We start from the raw sequence: 24,416 nt of genomic DNA on the forward strand, positions 1-24,416 counted from the left end.
ATTTCACCATCTTTCTTGATATTCTATAATCTTCTGTCATACCCATCAATTTAAATTTCTTAACTTTCTGATGTGTTTCTTTAATGCATCTTTCAAACTTCTTGTGAGCCAACCTGTCTTTTTACTTGTAGCTAACATTTTCTTTCTCTAAGGAATATGTTTACCTTGAATGTTTAAAAATATTCCACATCTGATGTCTCCAAATAACTCCGTTGTCCAATTCACAACAGCTTGTTCATGTTGCATCCCTTCAATATATGTTTCTTGAATTTTGTAACCAAAATATCATTATTCCTTATCTTCATGTACAGTAAAACATCAAAAGTAATAGAGATAGCATTGTTTCTGGTAGGTTCTTTGACTAATTGGTGAAGAAACTCATCCTGAACATTTTCTAACAATCTTTCTCCCTCTTCTTGATGACAAGAACCCATTTGAATTAAAAATGTATCTCAGTACAGCTGGTATGGGTATTAACACTTTTACTGATAAAGAGAGAACAATGTTTTGACCTTCCTAGGTCATCTTAACCTGAAGATGACCTAGGAAGATCGAAACTTTGTTTTCTCCTTATCAGTAAAAGTGTTAATACCCATACCAGCCTTTCTCCCTCTTGGTTTGACTCTAGCTTTCCCAGTCTATATGCATGAAATTACAATCACTCATAATTGTAACATCATTAAAAGCTTAAATCTTATTATCATTGTAAAATTCCTCTCTAATTTCATCAGTATCATTAAGTGGTCTGTAACAAATTCCCAATAAAAGCCTTTTCTCTTTATATCCACAAATAGAAACCCAATCTTCTAGCTTTTATCTGTGATATCTTCACCCTGGACAGGATATAACTTACCTTTTACATATAAAGCCATTTCTTCCTTCTCTTCAATACTCTATCCATGTTAAATAACATGTAACTCTATATTTTCTGTCATTAAAATCATCCATGTTTAATCATGTTTCAGTTATTCCCATTACATCAAAACCCTCCATTCTTACTAAAGCTTTAAAGTTGTAGTTTACTTCTCATACTTCTATCATTACAGTAGTGATATTAAGCCACTCTTTTTAACTACTTCTATACTTACTTCCCATGCTATACTTCTCTGCCTCTTACTCTTTTTGCTTTTAGTCAATTCTAGCCCTGACCACTGTCTAGTCCTAGTTTAAACTTTTTCTTACAGCTGAGTTAAAACATTTTGCAGCTCAAGGTTCAGTGAACTTGAAATATTCAGAAATATTTTTTTTTTAAATCTGAAACAGCCAAATCTGACTATGCTCTTGTTTATAAAGTACACAATGGTGTGTTGTAATTTGTGATTCAGCTAATTGTCCCCAAAGTTCTAATGCAGAAAATACTTCAGAATTTGCATAATTTAAAAACTAGTATGGCTACCACACAACTGCAAATGTGTAAGAGCAGTTTTTCCAGCTACATTTACATATCAACACTACAAAATAATGTAAATACTGGACTACCTATCACCTGAGTAAGTTCTCAATACTTCTTACTTTATTTTTAACAAGATTAAATATTTTCATTTTTAGTTCTTATGTATTAAACACTTTTTTTAATGTACAAGATAAAGTACCTAGTGTTATGTGATCATAAGTTGTATTCATATTTTATACTACATTACTACCAAAATATAATGAGCCTAATAAATTCAAAATTAACTTCACTAACTTCATAGCTGCTATTAATAATATTCTACATACAAATTACCAAGGACAATTATTAGCTCACCGAGTGAGTTCTGTTGTCAATTCTTTCCCCGTGTCGACGTTGCCGTCACAGAATGCTTTGTTGATTAAGGATTCTTTAGAGGAAGTAACTTCTTTAGGGAGACAGGAGAACAACACTTCTGTTAGCTGAAAGGCCCCAATTTTAATTAAAAGTTGAGCCTTTATCCGTTCCTCAGAACCCTATAAAAGGAAAAAAAAACACTTATAAAATTTAAAAGTATGCATAAAAAATTACAATTTTTAAAATTTTTTGAAATTTCACCAAATTTCAAACTCAAAAATTCAAGTGAATGAATTGAATGCTTATGATAATTTTATTTAAAATTTCACAGTCTAAGCGTAAATCTTTATGTTTTGTACTTATTTATGACATCACTCTCAAGTAGGGCCTGGCATGGCCAAGTGGATTAAGGCTTTCGATTTCTAATCTGAGGGTCACAGGTTTGAATTCCGGTCGCACCAAACATGCTCGCCCTTTCAGCCATGGGGGCATTTATAATGTGATGGTCAATCCCACTATTCGTTGGTAAAAGAGTAGCCCAAGAGTTGGTGGTGGGTGGTGATGACTAGCTGCCTTTCCCCTAGTTTTACACCCCTAAACTACGGATGGCTAGCACAGAAAGCACTCGAGTAGCTATGTGCAAAATTCAAAATCAAACAAACTCTCTCAAGTAATTTAATTTTAGGTATGAATACATAATGGAATGTTTTGGTTCTTGTGATTAAACTATATACTCATCTACAAAATATATGTGATGCTAATTTGCAAAATAAAAATGACAGTACTATGTCAGTTTCAGATAATTATACACCATGGTGAAGAAAATTGGTATATTTCTTTAAATAGCCTTAAAAACAAAGTTATTTTCTGTATTTATTCTGAGCACTACCTCTCTTTCATATTAAACGAGTAAATCCTTTGCTTTAATTTTTGTTCTTGATATTATGACATTATCTATTGCTAGAAAACATAAAATGGATACTGTTATTTTCCAACAAATACCTGATGCACTCACCACATATGCTCTACATTTCACAGAAATGGATATTTCATAACAGAGCCTTGTACTAACTGTATTAACCCCTTTACTACAGGCTTGGTATAATATACACAAGTTTGTGTACACATTTGTACACAATAAGTATTTGTACTATTATTTTAGATACACCATGTGTATCTGCACAAATTCTGGCAAACTTTTAGTAAAGAACACAATCATTTTGTTTATAAAAAATCAGATTTTTAATGAAATATTTTTACTGGAGATTTGTTTGTGAAAACAATCTGTTTCGTTACTAGGCTAAGTGCAAACTGATTTTATGTTATGATTGAAAAAGACTATTCTTTGTCCCAAAAATCACAAATATTATTTGCATAACCTCTAAAACCACCTAAATATATTTCAAATGTTTATTTTCAGCAAGACACTACATTTTATTTTCTATCCTCTAACTAGGTGGGGTCTGTTACTTTATCTCCTAAACATCATAAAAAATTAGGAGATAAATATAAATTACACTTTTTACATGATAAAATGATTACATATTATAACACTAAAACAAATGTTTCATCTAAGTAGCTTAAGTCTTACAACACTATATATTTACAAATATATATTATTTGTTATTATATTCACCTTCCAGTCATGCCTAACTAACACCACATAGCATGCACTGATGAAAGACACATGAACTCATATTACTTATCCAGTATTATAAAACTGAACCTTAGTCTTTCCTGCCTTGGTTATGTTTTAGTAGACTAGTATTTTGTAATATGCAGTCACATTTCAATTATTATATATATGCATATAGATTATTACTATTTAAAAATAAATTATTAAACTTATTTTTCTTAAAATATAGAACAATAAATCAAAAGGTAAAGCAAAGAATTATCTCTTCCCACTACAGTTTTTGCACTTCATTGCAGCTGGACAAAGGTTGCTAAGCCTTTTAAAATTTTGCATGTGGAGGATATCAAACTTTTTCTTAGGTTTCATATATATAGATGAATAACCAAAAAAATCATAAATTACTACACTGATACCACAGAATTCCACTATAATTTATTAAGCTTAGTAACTAAGATGTATTTAGATCTTAAAAAATATGAAACTTTGAGGAGACTACAGACACAACCTACCTCCTTGAAACTTGGATCAAAAGAATGTCCTAGTCTTTTCACAGATTAAAATGCTCAGAAAACCACTCTGTTCATAAGCCATATCACAGCAAAATAAAAAATATGAGGCTCTTATTTTATATTCTAGTTTGTTAATACTGTTAATTTGAGTTCCTAATTTGTTTGAAATTATAGGCTGAGTATTTTGACATCATAAACATCTAATTTTAACCAGTGCTACATTCAACATACCACATGACTCACTAAAATTTATGTTTAGATGTGTTCTTTTAATATTTACTTTTAAATTAAGAAATTAACTCATATATAATATTAAAGTTTGAACAACAAGCTACAGCTTGATTCCAAACGTATTTACATAAATTAACTCATATATAATATTAAAGTTTGAACAACAAGCTACAGCTTGATTCCAAACATATTTACATAAATTAACTCATATATAATATTAAAGTTTGAACAACAAGCTACAGTTTGATTCCAAACATATTTACATAAATTAACTCATATATAATATTAAAGTTTGAACAACAAGCTACAGCTTGATTCCAAACGTATTTACATAAATTAACTCATATATAATATTGAAGTTTGAACAACAAGCTACAGCTTGATTCCAAACGTATTTACATAAATTAACTCATATATAATATTGAAGTTTGAACAACAAGCTACAGCTTGATTCCAAACGTATTTACATAAATTAACTCATATATAATATTAAAGTTTGAACAACAAGCTACAGCTTGATTCCAAACGTATTTACATAAATTAACTCATATATAATATTGAAGTTTGAACAACAAGCTACAGTTTGATTCCAACGTATTTACATAAATTAACTCATATATAATATTAAAGTTTGAACAACAAGCTACAGCTTGATTCCAAACGTATTTACATAAATTAACTCATATATAATATTGAAGTTTGAACAACAAGCTACAGCTTGATTCCAAACATATTTACATAAATTAACTCATATATAATATTAAAGTTTGAACAACAAGCTACAGCTTGATTCCAAACGTATTTACATAAATTAACTCATATATAATATTGAAGTTTGAACAACAAGCTACAGCTTGATTCCAAACGTATTTACATAAATTAACTCATATATAATATTGAAGTTTGAACAACAAGCTACAGTTTGATTCCAAACGTATTTACATAAATTAACTCATATATAATATTAAAGTTTGAACAACAAGCTACAGCTTGATTCCAAACGTATTTACATAAATTAACTCATATATAATATTAAAGTTTGAACAACAAGCTACAGTTTGATTCCAAACGTATTTACATAAATTAACTCATATATAATATTAAAGTTTGAACAACAAGCTACAGCTTGATTCCAAACATATTTACATAAATTAACTCATATATAATATTGAAGTTTGAACAACAAGCTACAGTTTGATTCCAAACGTATTTACATAAATTAACTCATATATAATATTAAAGTTTGAACAACAAGCTACAGCTTGATTCCAAACATATTTACATAAATTAACTCATATATAATATTAAAGTTTGAACAACAAGTTACAGTTTGGTTCCAAACTTATTTACATAAATTAACTCATATATAATATTAAAGTTTGAACAACAAGCTACAGTTTGATTCCAAACATATTTACATAAATTAACTCATATATAATATTGAAGTTTGAACAACAAGTTACAGTTTGGTTCCAAACTTATTTACATAAATTAACTCATATATAATATTAAAGTTTGAACAACAAGTTACAGTTTGGTTCCAAACTTATTTACATAAATTCATGAAATAGTAGTTCAATAAAATTTTGAATGCATGTCAACAAATGCAATGACATAACCTTTGACCCATGACCTGCCATGAAAGGATTAACAAGTTAATCAAGTGAATACTGTTATCTTAAAATAAAAGATTTATTTCTTATTTTTAGGCATTTCTTTGAGTACATGTTATTTTGTTAGTAACAAGAACATGCATATGACTGATTTTATAAATCAGTACATAAATCAACCAATGTACATTTAATTTCAAACTAAAAATTAGGTGCACCTTACACACAAAATTCTGTAACATTTTAATTGTGGGTAACAAAAACTCGTTAACATATTTTATGCTAATTATTTAATCCAATACTTTCCAACAAACCTTGATTACTTTCGAGGAAACAACTTCCATAATGGAGTGGATATTCTTGACAAAGAAATCTGTTAAAACAGGTTTTGACAATACTCTGAGAATTGGAACACAAACTCTCTCTATAATTCCAAGTTTCATTTCTGCAGGATATTGATCCTCATGAAGAAACATTCCAAGCAGTGTATCCATTGAAGTAACCTGGTCTTCTGGCTTGAGCCTTAGTCACAAAAGAGCAATATTTTTCTCATTCATTAAACATTAAAACAAATTCCAAATTTTATACATCATTTCTGAGAGAGATATTTCAATAGAAAACAATCAATATTGACAAGTGAACAACTCTTTGCATGGAAACTGAAATATAAACTTGTCATAATAAGATAAGACATTATATAACATGATCATAACCTTCATCAGCTTTCTATTTAATTCCAAAAAAACACTTTCTAGATTTTTAAGTGTTTCATCTTATAATAAAAAAGGCTACTATTTATCCACAAAATACTATTTCAACTGGTTATAAACCTGAGTTATGAGATTGTCATTATTAACTGAATATTGCATTGTAAGCATTATTATATAAAACATACACAGTGAATTAAAAAACATCTATACACCTGTTGCTATATGAATACATATATCACAATAAATAAAACAACAGTTATTTAACATACTGTGCCTAACTTTGCACGATACCTGCAGACAGAGCGGGCGATACTTTTCTGTATTTCATCCTTCAATAAATGAGAAGTTTCTCGACACATGATGCCAACAACAAATGTCAAAAGAATTAAACTTCCACTCAGTTCTAATGCAGTTAATATCTGTAATGGAAGAATATTAAAAATTTGTATTTCTTAATCTAAGAAGTTTAAATATAAATGTAAGCAGAGACATAAAACTTAATCCCAATAAAGTAAATGTGAGTTTTTCTCAACTATAAAATTACCAAATCACTATTACAGAGATTCAAAAAATCATGCTCCTTACAAGTTTAATAACTTAATATTTTATAGCTGTACAAGGTGATAGTTATTAATCAATTAATATAAAAACTGAAATTTAATTTTAATGACACTAAATATTAATATATTTTCAGTAACTACTAAAAATCATATAAATTAAAAATTATGAGAAGCTCAATACACAGAACAGCCTAATATAATAAAACAGTTCATATTTTACCTATTAGTATAAAATGTAAATACCAAAACTTGTAGTTTCAGTTTATTGTATGCAAAGTGAAGTTAGAAATTTAACAGAACTAAAACCTGAGATATATTTAAAATTTAAGGATCAATAAAGAAACAAACCAAGGTGTCAAACAGTAAGGTTAGCAAAACTTTTGTTTCTTTGTTTGCTTCTTTCAGAATGTTTTTGGAAAACTATATAGTAAGTTATCTGTGCTAGCTGTCTAATTCTGATCTAACAAGTTCAAGAATAGGCAGCTAATCAACAGCACCCAACACCTACTTTTGGTCTAATTTTATCTGAGTCAAGAGTGGGATTTGGCCATCACTGTTCTAGCACACCACAATTCCAAAATGTAAAGTGGATTTTTGTGGAATTGGGCTGTAAACTATGGATCCTCGAATTCTCAGTACAAACACACTAACCACTAAGTCACGTCATCGTTGGAAAATGAAAATAATATTGTTGTTTTTTCAACATCAGAATAAATCTCAAAAGGAATAAAACTTGTACCAAATTTTGAGAGACATCATCATTAAGTTCTAGTACTTTGAGATTAATACAGTAGTTAAATTAGGAAAGATAAGAGCTGGAAGTTACATCTTATAAACCAACACATTTAACAATTCTTTATATTAAGATTGAAATAGATAAAAAAAACAACATAAAGCTAGATTTTGACTTGAAGAAACTCATGAGAGCAAAATAAAGGGCATGCAGAAATTAAAGTTTCTAAAATTCATTACCAAAATTTATAAGAATTTAGCACAATTTAAAAACAAGTTATTTTCAGTAAACAACCTTGAGAAATAATGACTAAAGACAGAATCAAACAATAAACTTGGTTTATTTCTATAAAAGTTTTATTTTCTTAATTGCTCACCTATTTTATGAATCTTAAAGTATAGAGAAAATTTTGTTACTCTTGAAAATACAAAATACTTGTTGCTTCTTCTACCAATCATATCAAATTATTGTTCGTGATTCTTTAACTAATATGTAGGTCCACATTCCAATACAGTCCTATCTGAATTTGCATAATTTTGTTTGTCAAAGTTTGTGCAAAACTATTCAAGGGCTTTCTGCACTAGCTGTCCTTAATTTTGAAGTGATACAGTACAGGGAAAGAAGACACTTAACACCACCTACCACCAACTCATGGGCTACTCTAATAAAATAATGTGATTTATACACATGGCCTCAAAGTGCAATTTGTTTCAGTGGCAACAGTGCACAAACAAAGAATCTTGAATTCATAGCCTGGCAAACTAATCAGTAAACCTAGCTCAGCCCTACAATTTTTGATAACATAAACATAACTTCTTAAACCTAACATACTGTCATCACTTACAAATTTTGTAAAATAAATATTTTGATTTTACGCAATTATACAAATTAAAAAAATATATATTTTCAAGTATTTATCTTAATTCAATTATTTTAAAATGTTATTTTTCATTTTAAAACCTTTCCTATTTTTATATTAACAGTCTCTCCCTTTGACCAATCATTTTTGTGCTTGTTAATCTCTGCTTTAGTAAATTTATATTTATCTTCTATATTAACAACTGATAGCAATGTGTTATTCTATAAAACATTTTGAAGCTGATTAGACAAATAGAATATTACTGTAACACCTCAGTAGGCTTAAAAAATATCACACTACTTTAAGACAATCACATTTGAAAAAAAACAAACTTTTTTGGACCTTTTGTACAATTTTATTTACTGTCCACTAAAACAAAATTACTAGACAAAGTTATTGGTACCTTGATGTAAACTTTCTACATAATATGTAACTTATGTAAAATAAATTATATTTATACACCATACTTGTATGAATTATCAGCTACATACATTTTAGATGATTTCCTTTAAAAAACAAATAAAAGTGTTTAACTTTGTTTTAAATTTCAATTAATAATTTTTATGCATTCTTCTAAAGCTTTTATTTTATAACCGTCAGGTTTTGATTTAAAAAATAACACATGCAGTTTCACTGTGTATATGATCACTGACATACAAAAAGAATAACTTTTTTTTTACTGTAGCAAAATTATATGCAAGGTAATCCTTTTAAATGTTAATCAGAAAATGTCATTCAATAAGTTTAAGTAAGTTTATTTTTTCTTTGTTTCATTTATTTTACTTGCCCATACAAGAAGTTGCTTAAGTCTATAACATCTAACAAACAGCAGCCTTTCCAGAGAAATAAACTTGATATGGTCACGATCCAACTAACCCTAACAATTCTCAATTGGTACTGTTCCACAAAAAAAGCTTTTCCTGTATCATAATTCAAAAGCAGTAAAAAGCTATAAAGCGAGTCTCAAAAGATAAAATAAAAATGAGGACTTTAACTGTAGTAGAATTTCTTTACAAATATTTTTTCTTACAACAACATATCAAGAGTTAAGCCTTTTATCAATTCGTTCCAATGTCGATGGAAATTTCTGCTAAACTGGAAACCACATTTGCTTAACATACAGTTAAAAGAACAGAATGTTTATGTGTTTAAAACATATTTTAACAACAACAAAAAGGTTTCATTCTTTTATGTAACATAAAACAGAAAGCATAATGACTACCAATTCTAAAAGCCTACAAGTACCTAAAAAATGCTAGAGAATTTTTATTCAGGGAAGGTTTCAAGATGACTTTTGTATCATTTCACTATTTGAAAATGCAAGCATAATATAAATGATTATCTGAAATACACATATTTCAAAAATATATGCTATTCATTTAAAGAAAGATTAATACTAAGCTGCAGATAGATATTACAGAAAATAAAAAGACATTTAAAAAAAAAGTATTTAAACAAATGAACTTTATATGGTTTCTTAAAAAGTAAACTACAAATGCTAACCTGTCTGAAAAATGTAACATAACTGCTATAATGAAGAATGCTAACAACAACATACATACTTTGTGGAGAGGGAAACTCAAATCTTCCTAATGAATATAACATAACTGGTATAATAAACACTGTCAACAACAAACCATGCACCATGTGGAAAGAAAACACAAACCTTTCTGAAGATTGTAACATAATTGTTATAACGAAGACTGCTAACAACAAACTCTGTACTTTGTAGAGGAAAATTATTAGCAGCAAGCTCATTCAAAGCATTCCTATGAAATAATAAAAATTAACAATGCTTTTAACAAGAAGACTGTTATATGTATGGTTCAGAGACAACTGGGTGATAACCAACTTGATGACAGACGAATTTGGCAATAGCAGATTGAGCAACAGTAAATTATGTCAAAAGACTGGTCATCGGCTAGAAAAATTGTCAAAATACGACTAGTTGAAAAATCAACTTGTCGACAACAGACTGTTGACAATTGTATCATGAAATGAATTTATTATTATATTTAAATTTACACAGAGGAATGCATGCATGTTTTCATATACATGAATCAAGTTTACAATGTAACAGTAATTTGTTCATTTTGAATAGATAAATACAAAATACAATGATTTGATACAGACAAAACAAGTTTGTGAAGTATTGAATTTATACTCTGAAAATTAATCAAATAAGAAAAGAATGTAAAAAATATCGAAATTTAATATATTATAGCAAAAAGTAAAAATTATATAATAATACAGTAAAAAAAAACTACAGTCTTGCCAAAAATTTTAGCTAATTATTTTATTTTGATAGCCACAACCACTCGTTAAGTCTACTTTCAACAACACTACTGATACATTCAAAACATTGGTATGTCGACGAATCTGTCGGCAAATGGACTGTTGCTGACTTGTCTGTTGACTAGTAATATTGTTGATGAATTAGCTATTACCCAATTGGCCATGACCCATATTTACATATCTTGAAGATAATAATTATAATTTTACAAAACATAAGAGTGGCTGGAAGGTTTTATGAATAACTTGTAAATGAATTACTTTATCAGTTAAAGAAACATGTAAACAAACTCATAAACTGAAAAGACTACTTTTTATTTTAGAAAAGGCAATTAACATTTTTTATTCACAAATTCTGAATTTGGCATGTTTTTAGAGAAAGTGTTATCTACAGTATTACAACATGATATTTTAATAAATCTACATATTTTAAAACAGTTCTTGTATTACAGTGTACATAAAGCTAATATCAGATTAGCATATGATATGACTTGACAATTTTATACCTATTCTATACAACACTACACTAACATTGAGATTTTTGATTTTATATTAATAAAGTAAAGCATTCTGATAAGCAGTTGCTATTATCACCTTTTAGTTTATAAATATCCCACAAGAAGGCCTACATAAATACATTTATAATTGCCACAAATACACTTCAGATATTAACACGCAAATACTGAAACAGCTACAAGTTGTACAAAATTAAAGAAACTTCAAAATTGGTAATAAAATCAGAACACTTAGTTGAATATCTAAACAGCTAAAAACCTACCGTATTAGAGCTTCCTTGTTTATGTCATGGTTCTTCAGAAAATACGCCAGAAGATCCAAAACATGTCCCTACAGAACAATATCTTGAAAACTTAAGTTTAATTCATTTTATAACTATGAAACATAACAAATGAATGTGAAAAAGTTCATTAACAGATTTTTATTATCTTGCTTATCAACAATTAATATTATTATTTTTTGAACAAACAAATCTATGACTAACTAGCTGAAATCAATGTAGAAATCACAGATGTTTGTTATAAGTACAAGCATCTAAAAATTATCATTAAATTTACTTTAACGTTTTTTGAAAGGTAGATATAATTTCAAAGTTCACTGAAGTGTACTCTTACTTCTGTATCAAAACCTTCAATTACTGATTGTGAGGTTACTCTTACTTTACTGATTGTGAGGTTTTTTAATGTTTCTGATAATTTCATTTATAAAATAATTTTTAAACAAAATATAATAAATTTCATGTTAATTTAATTTTTGTTGTTTTTTTTTCTCTACATTACTACCATATCCTCTTGTCTAATAAAGAGGATTTTTATATTAAAATGATTTTGAATTCAGCATGTTACTTGAAAATCATAACTCATTTAAAGTTTCAGTGGAATGGCATGTATCAGAATTACATTTTAACATTATTTGGTATTTTATAAATAGTGTGATGCCCCCCAAAACTGATATGATATATCAGCTTTTGGGAATCATAAGTAACAATCCTCTTTGAAGCAAAATATTAACTTGCTTCAATCATACTGGCATGTTCAGATTGAGGATTTACAATTTTATAGACAGGGATAACCCTTTTATGCAACAGCACTGGACAACAAAGGATCACAGATAGATCAACTTAGAATACTGCACCATCCAAAAAGAGGCCTACAGTAACTAATACTCAGACCATTGTAAATAAAATTTGGTGTCTTGCAACAAGTTAGAATCCATGTGGCAAAAGTCATCCATGTAACTCAGGCAACAGTACATAACACAATCAGGAAAGATCTATATTAGGGAAAACAATGAAAGACGCACGTGAACAACAAATCAGTTCAACTGTTGCATACTCCAAGCAGCTGCAGAATAACAATAATAAAGATAGTCGTGCTACTTCATACAAAGATATACAGGTAAAGGTGATTGGAATGTTTATATAGGCACTTTTAAATGAGGGTTCTTGCATATTAGATGGACTATAGAAACTATGCAAGAAAGAGTGGTGAGTTTCAGACGTAACAGTCTTATGACAGAGCTACAAGACTAATGTCAAGACGCATGGTTGTTAAATATAGCACGACCAGAAATGCAAACATGGATTATAGTTACATGGTGAGGTTCCAGGTTATCTTTAAAGTAGTTTATTCAACCCTCTGAAGAACTACTTAATAATATATTCTATTCAAGTTTCCTATCAAATGTTTACATATATGACTATGTAGTATTTTAATATAATAGTTTTGGGAAAACTAAAAACAAAATAGAAAACATGCCATACAATTAAGGATGATTTTATAAAGTATATACATGCAGTTTCATGTTCTCTTTAACAGGTAGAAATCTGGTCTTTATTACAGAAGTTACAGATTAATATAAATACTTCCCATTTAGCAACTATATATTAACAACGCTTACAGAACACAAACTGTTTTTACCACAAAGGGCAGACCCATCCCCTTCCTTGTTAAAAGATTTATGAAAACTGAACATAAAGACTGGTCGTATGGCAGTGCACAGCTTGTAACAACCTGCAAGAAAAAGAAATAATTAATTACACAGATTTCTTCAAAAAAGTATAGTGTTTGATGCTGTTAACTTGCAAATACAAAAATAAAGTAAACTGTAAAAGGCAAAATATAAGTCACATTAAAATACAAAGGCATGTTTTGATGTTTTCACATGCAATTTCAATTAATTATGGAGAAGCAATATATTTTAAAGTACAGACTAGAAGTTTCTTTCAACACCATAATTACTTTTAACAAGTAAACAGATTAGTGCATTCACACATTCGATATGTGTGGATATGTGGATACAAAAAACTGAATTTTTATAAATCTGGAAAAAGGATTACATGTACTGAAAGCTAAACAAAACATATTATTTTTAGTATAAGAACAGAGGATATCACTGTTGATACAGCCAACAAACTTGTTATTAAACCAGAGTAGCACACAGCACTAAAAAATTAATTCACACTTACTGCTGGATCTATAATAAGTAATTTTGTCAAGAGGACTACAGTGTTGTTCAGGTCACCTTCATCTGCAGCATTTGACCACCAGTGGCTTAACTTTTCCCAACATGAAAACAAACTTTCCACAACACCAGTGCCAACCCTATTTAAGAGTTAGTGATTATTAAAATGTATATAAAACAAACTTTTAAGAACAGCATAACTCTGTTAAAGAAGTTGACATTACTTAAACTGTATATGAAAAGTAGCCTTCTAAAAATAGCTGTTAAAAAAGTTGACATTACATTAAATGTATGTCAAACCAAGATTTCAACAACAATAGAACCCTGTTACAAAGTTAACATGACTTTAAATGTATGTGAAAACAAGATTTTCACAACAACAGAACCTTGTTAAAAAGTATCCCCACATCAGACCCAACAAACTTTCAAGCCAAATATGGTAAAGACCCATCAATATGGGGTGGCATAGTGGTACAAAAATGTCCATAAAAACTGAAGATATGCAAGCACCTTACCTTGGACCCAATGAACCTCCACACCAAATTTGGTGAAGTTCCATTTATAGGGGTGAAATAATGGTAAACAAATCAATGATGTATCCATAAAAACTGCAAAATGTAAAACTCAAAATTAGTATTCATCACTGCATGAACCTAATGAACTTCCATATCAATTCTGGTGAAGATCCATCCACACTCAACAGACAGTACAGTACTGTTATATTCCATATCAATTCTGGTGAAGATCCATCTACACTCAACAGACAGTACTGTTATATTCCATATCAATTCTGGTGAAGATCCATCCACACTCAACAGACAGTACAGTACTGTTATATTCCATATCAATTCTAGTGAAGATCCATCTACACTCAACAGACAGTACTGTTATATTCCATATCAATTCTGGTGAAGATCCATCCACACTCAACAGACAGTACAGTACTGTCATATTCCATATCAATTCTGGTGAAGATCCATCCACACTCAACAGACAGTACAGTACTGTTATATTCCATATAAATTCTGGTGAAGATCCATCTACACTCAACAGACAGTACAGTACTGTTATATTCCATATAAATTCTGGTGAAGATCCATCTACATTCAACAGACAGTACAGTACTGTTATATTCCATATCAATTCTGGTGAAGATCCATCTACACTCAACAGACAGTACAGTACTGTTATATTCCATATCAATTCTGGTGAAGATCCATCCACACTCAACAGACAGTACTGTTATATTCCATATAAATTCTGGTGAAGATCCATCTACACTCAACAGACAGTGCAGTACTGTTATATTCCATATAAATTCTGGTGAAGATCCATCCACACTCAACAGACAGTACAGTACTGTTATATTCCATATAAATTCTGGTGAAGATCCATCTACACTCAACAGACAGTACAGTACTGTTATATTCCATATAAATTCTGGTGAAGATCCATCTACACTCAACAGACAGTACAGTACTATTATATTCCATATAAATTCTGGTGAAGATCCATCTACACTCAACAGACAGTACAGTACTGTTATATTCCATATAAATTCTGGTGAAGATCCATCTACACTCAACAGACAGTACAGTACTGTTATATTCCATATCAATTCTAGTGAAGATCCATCCACACTCAACAGACAGTACAGTACTGTTATATTCCATATCAATTCTGGTGAAGATCCATCCACACTCAACAGACAGTAGTGTCATATTCCATATCATTTCTGGTAAAGATCCATCCACACTCAACAGACAGTACAGTACTGTTATATTCCATATCAATTCTGGTGAAGATCCATCCACACTCAACAGACAGTACAGTGCTGTTATATTCCATATCATTTCTGGTGAAGATCCATCCACACTCAACAGACAGTACAGTGCTGTTATATTCCATATCATTTCTGGTGAAGATCCATCCACACTCAACAGACAGTACAGTACTGTTATATTCCATATCAATTCTGGTGAAGATCCATCCACACTCAACAGACAGTACAGTACTGTTATATTCCATATAAATTCTGGTGAAGATCCATCCACACTCAACAGACAGTACAGTACTGTTATATTCCATATCAATTCTGGTGAAGATCCATCCACACTCAACAGACAGTACAGTACTGTTATATTCCATATAAATTCTGGTGACGATCCATCCACACTCAACAGACAGTACAGTACTGTTATATTCCATATCAATTCTGGTGAAGATCCATCCACACTCAACAGACAGTACAGTACTGTTATATTCCATATCAATTCTGGTGAAGATCCATCCACACTCAACAGACAGTGCTGTTATATTCCATATCAATTCTGGTGAAGATCCATCCACACTCAACAGACAGTATTGTTATATTCCATATCAATTCTGGTGAAGATCCATCCACACTCAACAGACAGTACAGTACTGTTATATTCCATATCAATTCTGGTGAAGATCCATCTACACTCAACAGACAGTACAGTACTGTTATATTCCATATCAATTTTGGTGAAGATCCATCCACATTCAACAGACAGTACCGTTATATTTATATAAATTAGTTAACCACACAACAGCTTGTGTTCAACAGGTAACACAAAATTTATGGCCTAACTAACTAAAGAATGAATATTTGATATAAAATTTGTATAAGTGTAACTAACAGTTTTGCCACCAATTTTGATTTCATGTCTTTAAGTTGCACACTCAACTCTGCTTTTTGGCCACACCTTTTTTTTTACACCTAGGGTGTTTTTGACTAAATATCATGACCTTTTATCAATACACACCAACAAGTCATAGTAAGAAAGTGGCACTTGACAGTGACCAACCTCAGTTTAAGGATCACAACCCTATTATTTGGAACAGACCTATACTTAGAACCAACCAGATTTTGAAAAATATGTGGTGATAGTTTTCCTCTCAGTATTTAACTTCTTTTGTAGTAATGCCATGGAAACAATGTTAACAGTTTCTTGTCATTGTTCCCGTGCTATCGTTACAGTGGTATCAAGCATCATTACTTATGGTAACTGCTTAAGCTAGTATCATGGGACACCAAGCATTTTTTAATTATGATAATTTCATAAAAGTTATTAAATCTGTACTGAAAAGTTGGTGTTGAATAATCAATGATAACTATTCATCCATGTGATTATTTTGAGAACTTGTTAATCTAGTTTGCTTAACTGAACCAATACTTATGTAGTCAGCCCATGTTTCCACGTTAGACTTTTGCCGATTTAAATCAACCATCTTTGATTCAATCGATAAAAACTAAAAACAGCAGTCCACTTTATCTCTGAGGTGCAACTATAATATAAATGTTAGACTGATAGCTCATGTGTGCACAATTATTTTTGTTACACCTGAGCAGTTTTTGTGGAATAAATTTGCACACGTGGTTCATATTTACACCAAATGGGATTCCTAATTCTAAGATGGAAAGATCTATCAGTGTACCAAATTTGAAAGAAATCCATGAAGTATGTTTCTCTAACAAATAAAATTTTTTGTACTTTGGTGCAAAGAAAAAACAAAGGGAAGACAATCAACATTTGATATTTTATATTCCATAACGGATCAACATGAAATTCAATGTGTGAAGTAAGATGTACAGCACATAAACTGGAAATATTTGATAGGTTAGATTCCCACAGCCTGAGATACACACAATGGAAAAACTCTAAATATCACTCCAGTTAATACACAGTGTTTCCTTAAGCAGGTTGTTTATATGCACATGCAACTCTTCACAAGAGTTTGTTATAGCAGCTGCTTACAACATATATATATATACATATATACATATGTACATATAAGTACTTTGTGAGTGTGTTTGTTAAAACAGCTGTTTATAGTCCATATGTGTGCATGTTTAACAGACTCATTAGAAAAAACAGCTTTGTATGTTGGTTAGAACAGCTGTTGAAAACATAACCTGTGATAACATGACTTTAAGAGTGTTTCACAGCTGTTGCAATATTAACCTGTAATTAAATGGCTTTTTTAATAGCATATACTTTGATACACTAACCTTTGTTTGAATATATATTCTGTTACAACTACTGGCATGTTACAAATCACAAGAAAACAACTGTTAATTTTTCCACTTCTAACAATATTCTTAAGTAATAATATCTCTATGTGACTTTAAAACACAAATAAAAAATACACACTTCACTAACAAAACCAAGTATCAAAATAGAAATGTCCAAAAAGAAAGGTTTTAAAACACAAAACTAATAAATAATATTAATAATAAAAAAGCATTTCTAGAACTCACTCTTTTCTGATGTTTCTATTACTTGAAATGAAATCCAAGACACCAAGTATAATTTCTGGTACCACTTTTGGGGCTTTTTTTGTATTTTCAATCAACAAGGAGAAGGATGTGCTTGCTGTTTTTGCTAAATAGCTGCTTATCTTAGCTCGGAAAAGTCCAAATACAACCAGTCCAAGTCTTGAATACGTGTTATGCTTAGTTGCCAGTACGCTGTCTGTCACCAATAACTTTTCTATTAGACAGTCTGGCTGAAAATTTAATATAATAAAAATCATACTCATACAATACAGTGTTAACATATTCATAATATGAAAATTTATTTTTGATTGATACTCAAGATCTACACCCAATAATATTATTTCCCTTGTATATCTGCCCATGAGATTTATATGCTACTAGTATTGAGCTCACTTCCACCTAAATTTGTGATAACATGAACTGAACTGGTGTGTGATGACATCACCTTGCAACAGTAGCCCTTCACCAATAGGAGGGCAGCACAGCCTCAAATGTGCAGTAACTCCCCCTATGCACTTGCACTCATGATAACATCATTCATAGACAAGGCAAGAAAAAAGATGCACTGGAAATGGGTAGGATGGGTGGGAATGTGTGCAGAAATACATTCAGGTTAAAATTTAACTACCAGAATTGATAGAATCCTACACTCAAATGGTGGTGAGATCAGTGCAAAAATTAAACTCAGATGAGCTCCCTTCAGAAAGTACTTGTAGAGAAAGCCTATGGATTGTGACACTTGGGGCTACATAGGAGCATATATGTGGAACACCACATTTTTTTCAACCAGCATATACTCCTTGCCCAAGGGGAAAGGAAGGGAAATGGAAAAATCACCTGACATGTCACAAGAATGCAATTACAACTAACTGAACGCTTGCACACAAGCACTTGGTGAGCCAATAAGTGTAGTATGATTAAAAAGACCAAATAGTGTGTACTCATATTAACTTTATTAGACAGACTCTGGTTGCAGGAAGAGGGCACATCACCGATTTGAGATTTCACTTGCACTATGCTGACAGTGTTACTAATGCCCTTCTTCTTGTACTATGCATAACCAGTGAGAATTCTCCATGGCCCACCACCCCCACTGGCAAGGAACTGGTACAGAGTGAGAATCTCCTTTGCTTCACTTGAAGAGAAGGAAGAAGAGGAAAATTCTCATTGGAGAGACCTGTAGAAATCCCCAAATCCCCATTAGAGTGCCATCAAGAAAGGTGTTTTGTCTTTTCTGTAGATGGTGTAATGAGCAAGCACAAACCAGAAAAACAAGCAGTAACATTTCTGGTGCTGGCTTTGTCTGTGATAATCCATGGAATTCCTATGGTTTGAATCCAATAACTGAGCAACAATGAAAAGTACAAACCTTGGTGATCAGACATTCCATAGCTTGTAGGCAAAGGGAAGAAGACAGAGCTCATCTGGGACGAGAGTTGAAAGAGACTCCCAGATACATCACCAATTGAGTGTGCATGAAAAAGGAATTGGATATCTCAACAAGCCACCCCAACCAAGCAGCCTCCTGTAGAAGATAAGAGATGTAAGAAGAGGATACCTACTGGGAATGGACTAAGAGAAGCCAATTGTCCATGTAGAAGTGGAATCTCAGTTCCAGACAAGTCTTTGGGGACCACAAAGAGATAAGAGTAAAATCCTGGAAATGGATAAAATACCCTTTCAATATCATGTTTGATCAAAAGATCTGATACCATATCCTTAATATGCCAAAGATAGACTAGATTGGAGGAAATAGAAGAGGAAATGGGAAGAGGAAAGGGAGGAAGGTGAAGAGAAACATTAAGAGAAAGAACTTGAAGAACTCATCTGCTGGTAGAAAACTGTGATTAAAAGTCAGTGAACCAATAAAGATAGGCACCCAGTGCACCCAACCAGACAAGATAGTCACTGATGAGACATACATTAAAATAGATGGTAGATAGTGGGAAGAAATGAAGAAAAGGCCTGGAATACAGAATAAAAAGATAAGGGGCAGACAGAGCCACTTGAGAAACAGGAGTGAAAGGGTGAGGTTGTGAAAGGCAAGAAACCAGGGAAAATACAGTGGACAGGTGCTAGTCTGGTTTGGCCTAGGACTAGAGCAAATTAGGAATACCACCAAAGATATCAAGTTAAAGAAAGGGAGCATGATGATGCAAATAAAAAAGTGGATTGTCAAACATTGGTAAGGGGTGTATCCTGACTTACTGACCAAACAGGTCTCGACAGCAGAGGAATCAAGTAAGTAGGGACAGGGCAGAATACATGTGGGCCATCAAGGTAAAAAAGAAGGAAGTGAACTTTCCCTTAAAACATTTCTGAATCAGGATGAAGCACCTCAGACATAAGATGTAGGGAAGAAATGTAACATAGGAGGGTGGTAAGAAAAAATAAAGATGTAAAACTGGGCACTAGAAAGAAAAACAGAATACGAGGGATCCCACACCCAAAACAGATAAGATATTCCAAAGACTGTGAATTTGGAGAGGAAAATTAAAAATGGCTGCAGGCTGGGACATGAGAATCAAGAAGACTAGGAGGAGGATACAGGTATGAGCTGTTCAGTGTTAGGCAAACATCTCAAGGATTAGAAACATAGAATAAAGAAAGAGAAATAAATAAACCAACCTTTGAAATCAAGTCCTGAAACAGCGTGGACAGTTGAGTATTTTCTTTAACCAGTAGGAAGGTACCAAAAGAAAATCCATGTGCAGGAAATAGATGTTCAAATCCGTCTTGTTCCTGTTAAATCTCAAATTGAGAAAAGAAACATTAGCCAAATGAACAGGAACAGAAGGCCAGCCTACATAATGGATCCCACATCATGCTGTACAATGACAGTAGCATCTTCCATACTCAATGAGCCTCCCAAAGCCACAGTAAAAATAGGGCCTGTGTGTATAACATTGTTCCCACAGTAGAAATGGGCCTGTGTGTGGAACACAGTTCCCACAGTAAAAACAGGGCCTGTGTGTGTAACATTGTCACCCACATAGGACAAAGTTGAAGCCATCATCACTTGAGAATTAGAATTCACGATAAGAATTAAAAGTTTCCTAATTCAATGCTAAAGAAAATAAAACTCAAAGTGTGTTAACAAATGCAAATCTCATCAAACTGAACTCAGACTAGAAATACGAACACATCTGTTTAATGCAATGTGAAGAACAAGAATGAAGTTATCACAAGTGCATAGGGAGAATTATTATACATGGAGATTGTGCTGCCTATCTACTGGTGGAGAGCTATTGTTGCACAATGATGATATCATCACGTATCAATGCAGTTCAAGTAACATGTGAATTTATGTGGGAATTAGCTCAAGGTTAGTGGCATGCAAATATCATCAGCAAGTGTACAAGGGAAATACATTTCTGTGCGAGAAGATGAGTTATTATCTTGGAAATAAAAGTTTCTAACTTTTTTGTATATGTTCATATACCTATATTACTTTACTTTTATAATGTTTTATTAATCAAATTTTATGTTTTACAAAGAAAAGCATTGCATACTGTCAAGTGTTTTATGTGAAATCTTGAATTTAATAACTGCAGACAAATGTTTGTTTGTTTTTTCAATTTTGTGCAAAGCTACACGAGGGCTATCTGTGCTAGCCTTCCCTAATTTAGCAGGGTGAGACTAGAGGGAAGGCAGCTAGTCATCATTACCCACTGCCAACACATGGACTACTCTTTTACCAATAAACAGTGGGATTGACCGTCATATTATAATGCTCCCACGGCTGAAAGAACAAGCATGCTTGGTGCAATGGGAATTGAGCCCATGACCCTTGGATGTATACAAATGAATAACAAAAACATGTGACTCAATAAGTCTTTAAATTCATTTGTATTTTTTTATCATAATAAATTAAATAAAATAATTGTTCTTGCAAGTATGAACAGTTTCTAAGTTTGTAGGGGGAATATAAAAAGAGAAAAAGGTTTTATAAAAAGTGAAGAACACAATTGATAAATCTGTATAACAAAATTTACCTGTGTATTTAACAGAAATGCAACATCAAAAAGTTTCCCCATCAGAGCCACAGTTGGAGGATTTAGATTAGCAACAAAGGTGCTGCCATCTATATTTCCCACACATCCCTTCCATACAGCATTCAACAACTCTCCAGAAATAAAAGCTGCTGAACTGCCTTTCTTTCCTCCTACTGGCCAAAACCCACAGTTGATAAGTTGTTCATAGCCAGTCAACAGATGGCGTAGCATTAAATGATCTACATTACTTTTCCCGAGGTGCAGTGGAAGCATGGCAATAAGATTTGAAGCTTCTTCACTTGCAATATGTCTTTCTAATGAGTGAGTGAAATCCTGTAGTACAGGACTTGGAAGTTTATGGAATGCTTTTAAGAGATGAGTTGTCTGAAAATTAGAATCCAAAATGAAATATTTAAAACACACACCAATATCTTATTACTTTTCCTAACTTAAAAAAATTGTTACCTCACCTAAATGTTTTAATAATCTAAGAAAAGGATAGATGGATCCCTGCAAAATTATCTTATATAGTAAACATGCAGAAATTTCAAACGTGTTCTATTGGTACAACAGGATGGATTAATCAAAACAGTAACTGAAAATGAGAGGTATCTTGGCATACATAAAACCTGTTACATAACTCTGAGAGAAAAATCAAGAGGGTAAAAATTAAATGAAAAATATAAAATTAATGACAACTTATCTCCCTGAAATCAAATCTGCTTGGTAAACAGCTTCAAAGACTTAAAACTTCCACCCTTTGTTGGCAACACATTTCTTACCTTCCAAGACAAGGATTTTTTTAATATCCGCTATCTAATGCTACTGTTTATGAACACTGGCTATGCCAGACATTATTAACTGGAAGTTAGAATCTATGTAACAAATATTTTGTGGTAATTGATAAACAAAAGTGTACATTATTCCAATTAGAGCCTTTTAATTTTCATTTGTTCTATACAAATGTAACACATTTAGTTTTTGACAATCCCTTGAAGTGCTACTACAGATGTTTAGTTTTCACTTTATACAATTATGTGAACAGACATTGAAACATTTATAAACAAGTGATGAATATGCATTATAACAGAAACAGGAAGAATGAGACTAAAAGTAGACATAAAGTGATCAGTTTGTCACAGTAGAATAAAATCAACAAATGCAACAAGCCTTAAAGTCATAAGCTCTTTCACTGCTGATACTGGTGTCTGAAGGTTATTAACAGCTTTCTCAACCAAACTCTTACTGATATACATAAAGATTAAATCAGAAATGAGTGATTTCAAAAGAAAATAGATGTTCCCTATAAAGTTATTTAAAGCAACAATTATATCAAATTTACAAATCTTTAGGTCTCTGAAAACATGTCTGTGAACACTGTTGTAGCTAACCTCACTGTTGAGCAATGTAACATCTACTTCTCTGATCAAGTGAGCTATCTTTATCTTTTCAAGGAACCTAACACACACACACATATCCTTTTAAACCTTAAATCTTTATCATGGCTGATCAAGGAGCATGATTCACAACCTCAAAAGCTGTCACAACTCAGTTGGGGAGCAGTTCTTGACTTAGAATAAAGCCAAATTCTTACAGTATTACTATGACAAGAATGAAATTAGTATAAACTAACTTCCTCAAAAACCGTAACAGGAAAAACTGTCAAGGTCAGTGGCTACAAGTCAGTACCAGAGCTAGTATTCAACTGGCAAAACATTCTGGATTTGGTATTCAAATAATATGTCATTGAAATAAAAAAGAAAATTTTAACTTTTCGACACCAGGTTTAGGTTTATGGGATAAACAGAAACAAAATGTCAGTTAATCTGTGTTGAGGGAGTCCAGCCATGTACAAAAATATTTTTAAATGTGTAAATAAGATTACAAATAATAATTTTAACATATTCAACTACTATAGCAGTGTCACGTAGGTGGAGATTCTATTTGAGTATTGACTTTTTTGGAGTATCTTTTTGGATAAAACAAAACAACATTATCACTGATAAAAAAAAACATAATAAAATTCCCTCACCAAATTCACAGTTTTGAGTATTCAAATCAATTTTTAACAGACTGATGACCTCATACAGTAATTCTTGATGTTTTATGTCCCTAAAGCTCTCCCTAGATGGGATGAAACTAATTTTATGCAATTTAGTGCATATAATAAAACAAAGTTATACAGATAAAAAAACACCTTTTTCAATAGCCCTAGTTCACTTCTTATATTCATGGTATTATATTAATCTCCC

General features: G+C 31.4%; 1 protein-coding gene across 3 annotated transcripts in view; it reads right to left on the minus strand.

Annotated features, from left to right (window-relative positions):
* Positions 1-24,416, minus strand: part of LOC143238700 (DNA-dependent protein kinase catalytic subunit-like) — a 191,160-nt gene that overhangs the window by 87,803 nt on the left and 78,941 nt on the right. For all 3 annotated transcript variants that reach the window (XR_013020719.1, XM_076479155.1, XM_076479154.1), the window contains exons 36-44: positions 22,165-22,548; positions 18,152-18,399; positions 13,871-14,006; positions 13,323-13,415; positions 11,666-11,733; positions 10,262-10,364; positions 6,735-6,862; positions 6,048-6,255; positions 1,748-1,926 (exon numbers count right to left, since the gene is read on the minus strand). Coding sequence is in view for 2 of the 3 variants with exons in the window: in XM_076479155.1 (XP_076335270.1) it covers positions 1,748-1,926; positions 6,048-6,255; positions 6,735-6,862; positions 10,262-10,364; positions 11,666-11,733; positions 13,323-13,415; positions 13,871-14,006; positions 18,152-18,399; positions 22,165-22,548 (1,547 nt within the window). In the remaining variant the exon portion in view is untranslated. The remainder of the gene's footprint in view (positions 1-1,747; positions 1,927-6,047; positions 6,256-6,734; positions 6,863-10,261; positions 10,365-11,665; positions 11,734-13,322; positions 13,416-13,870; positions 14,007-18,151; positions 18,400-22,164; positions 22,549-24,416) is intronic.

This window comes from Tachypleus tridentatus, chromosome 13 (genome assembly GCF_004210375.1).
Source record: "Tachypleus tridentatus isolate NWPU-2018 chromosome 13, ASM421037v1, whole genome shotgun sequence".
NCBI classification, from domain to species: Eukaryota; Metazoa; Arthropoda; class Merostomata; order Xiphosura; family Limulidae; genus Tachypleus; species Tachypleus tridentatus.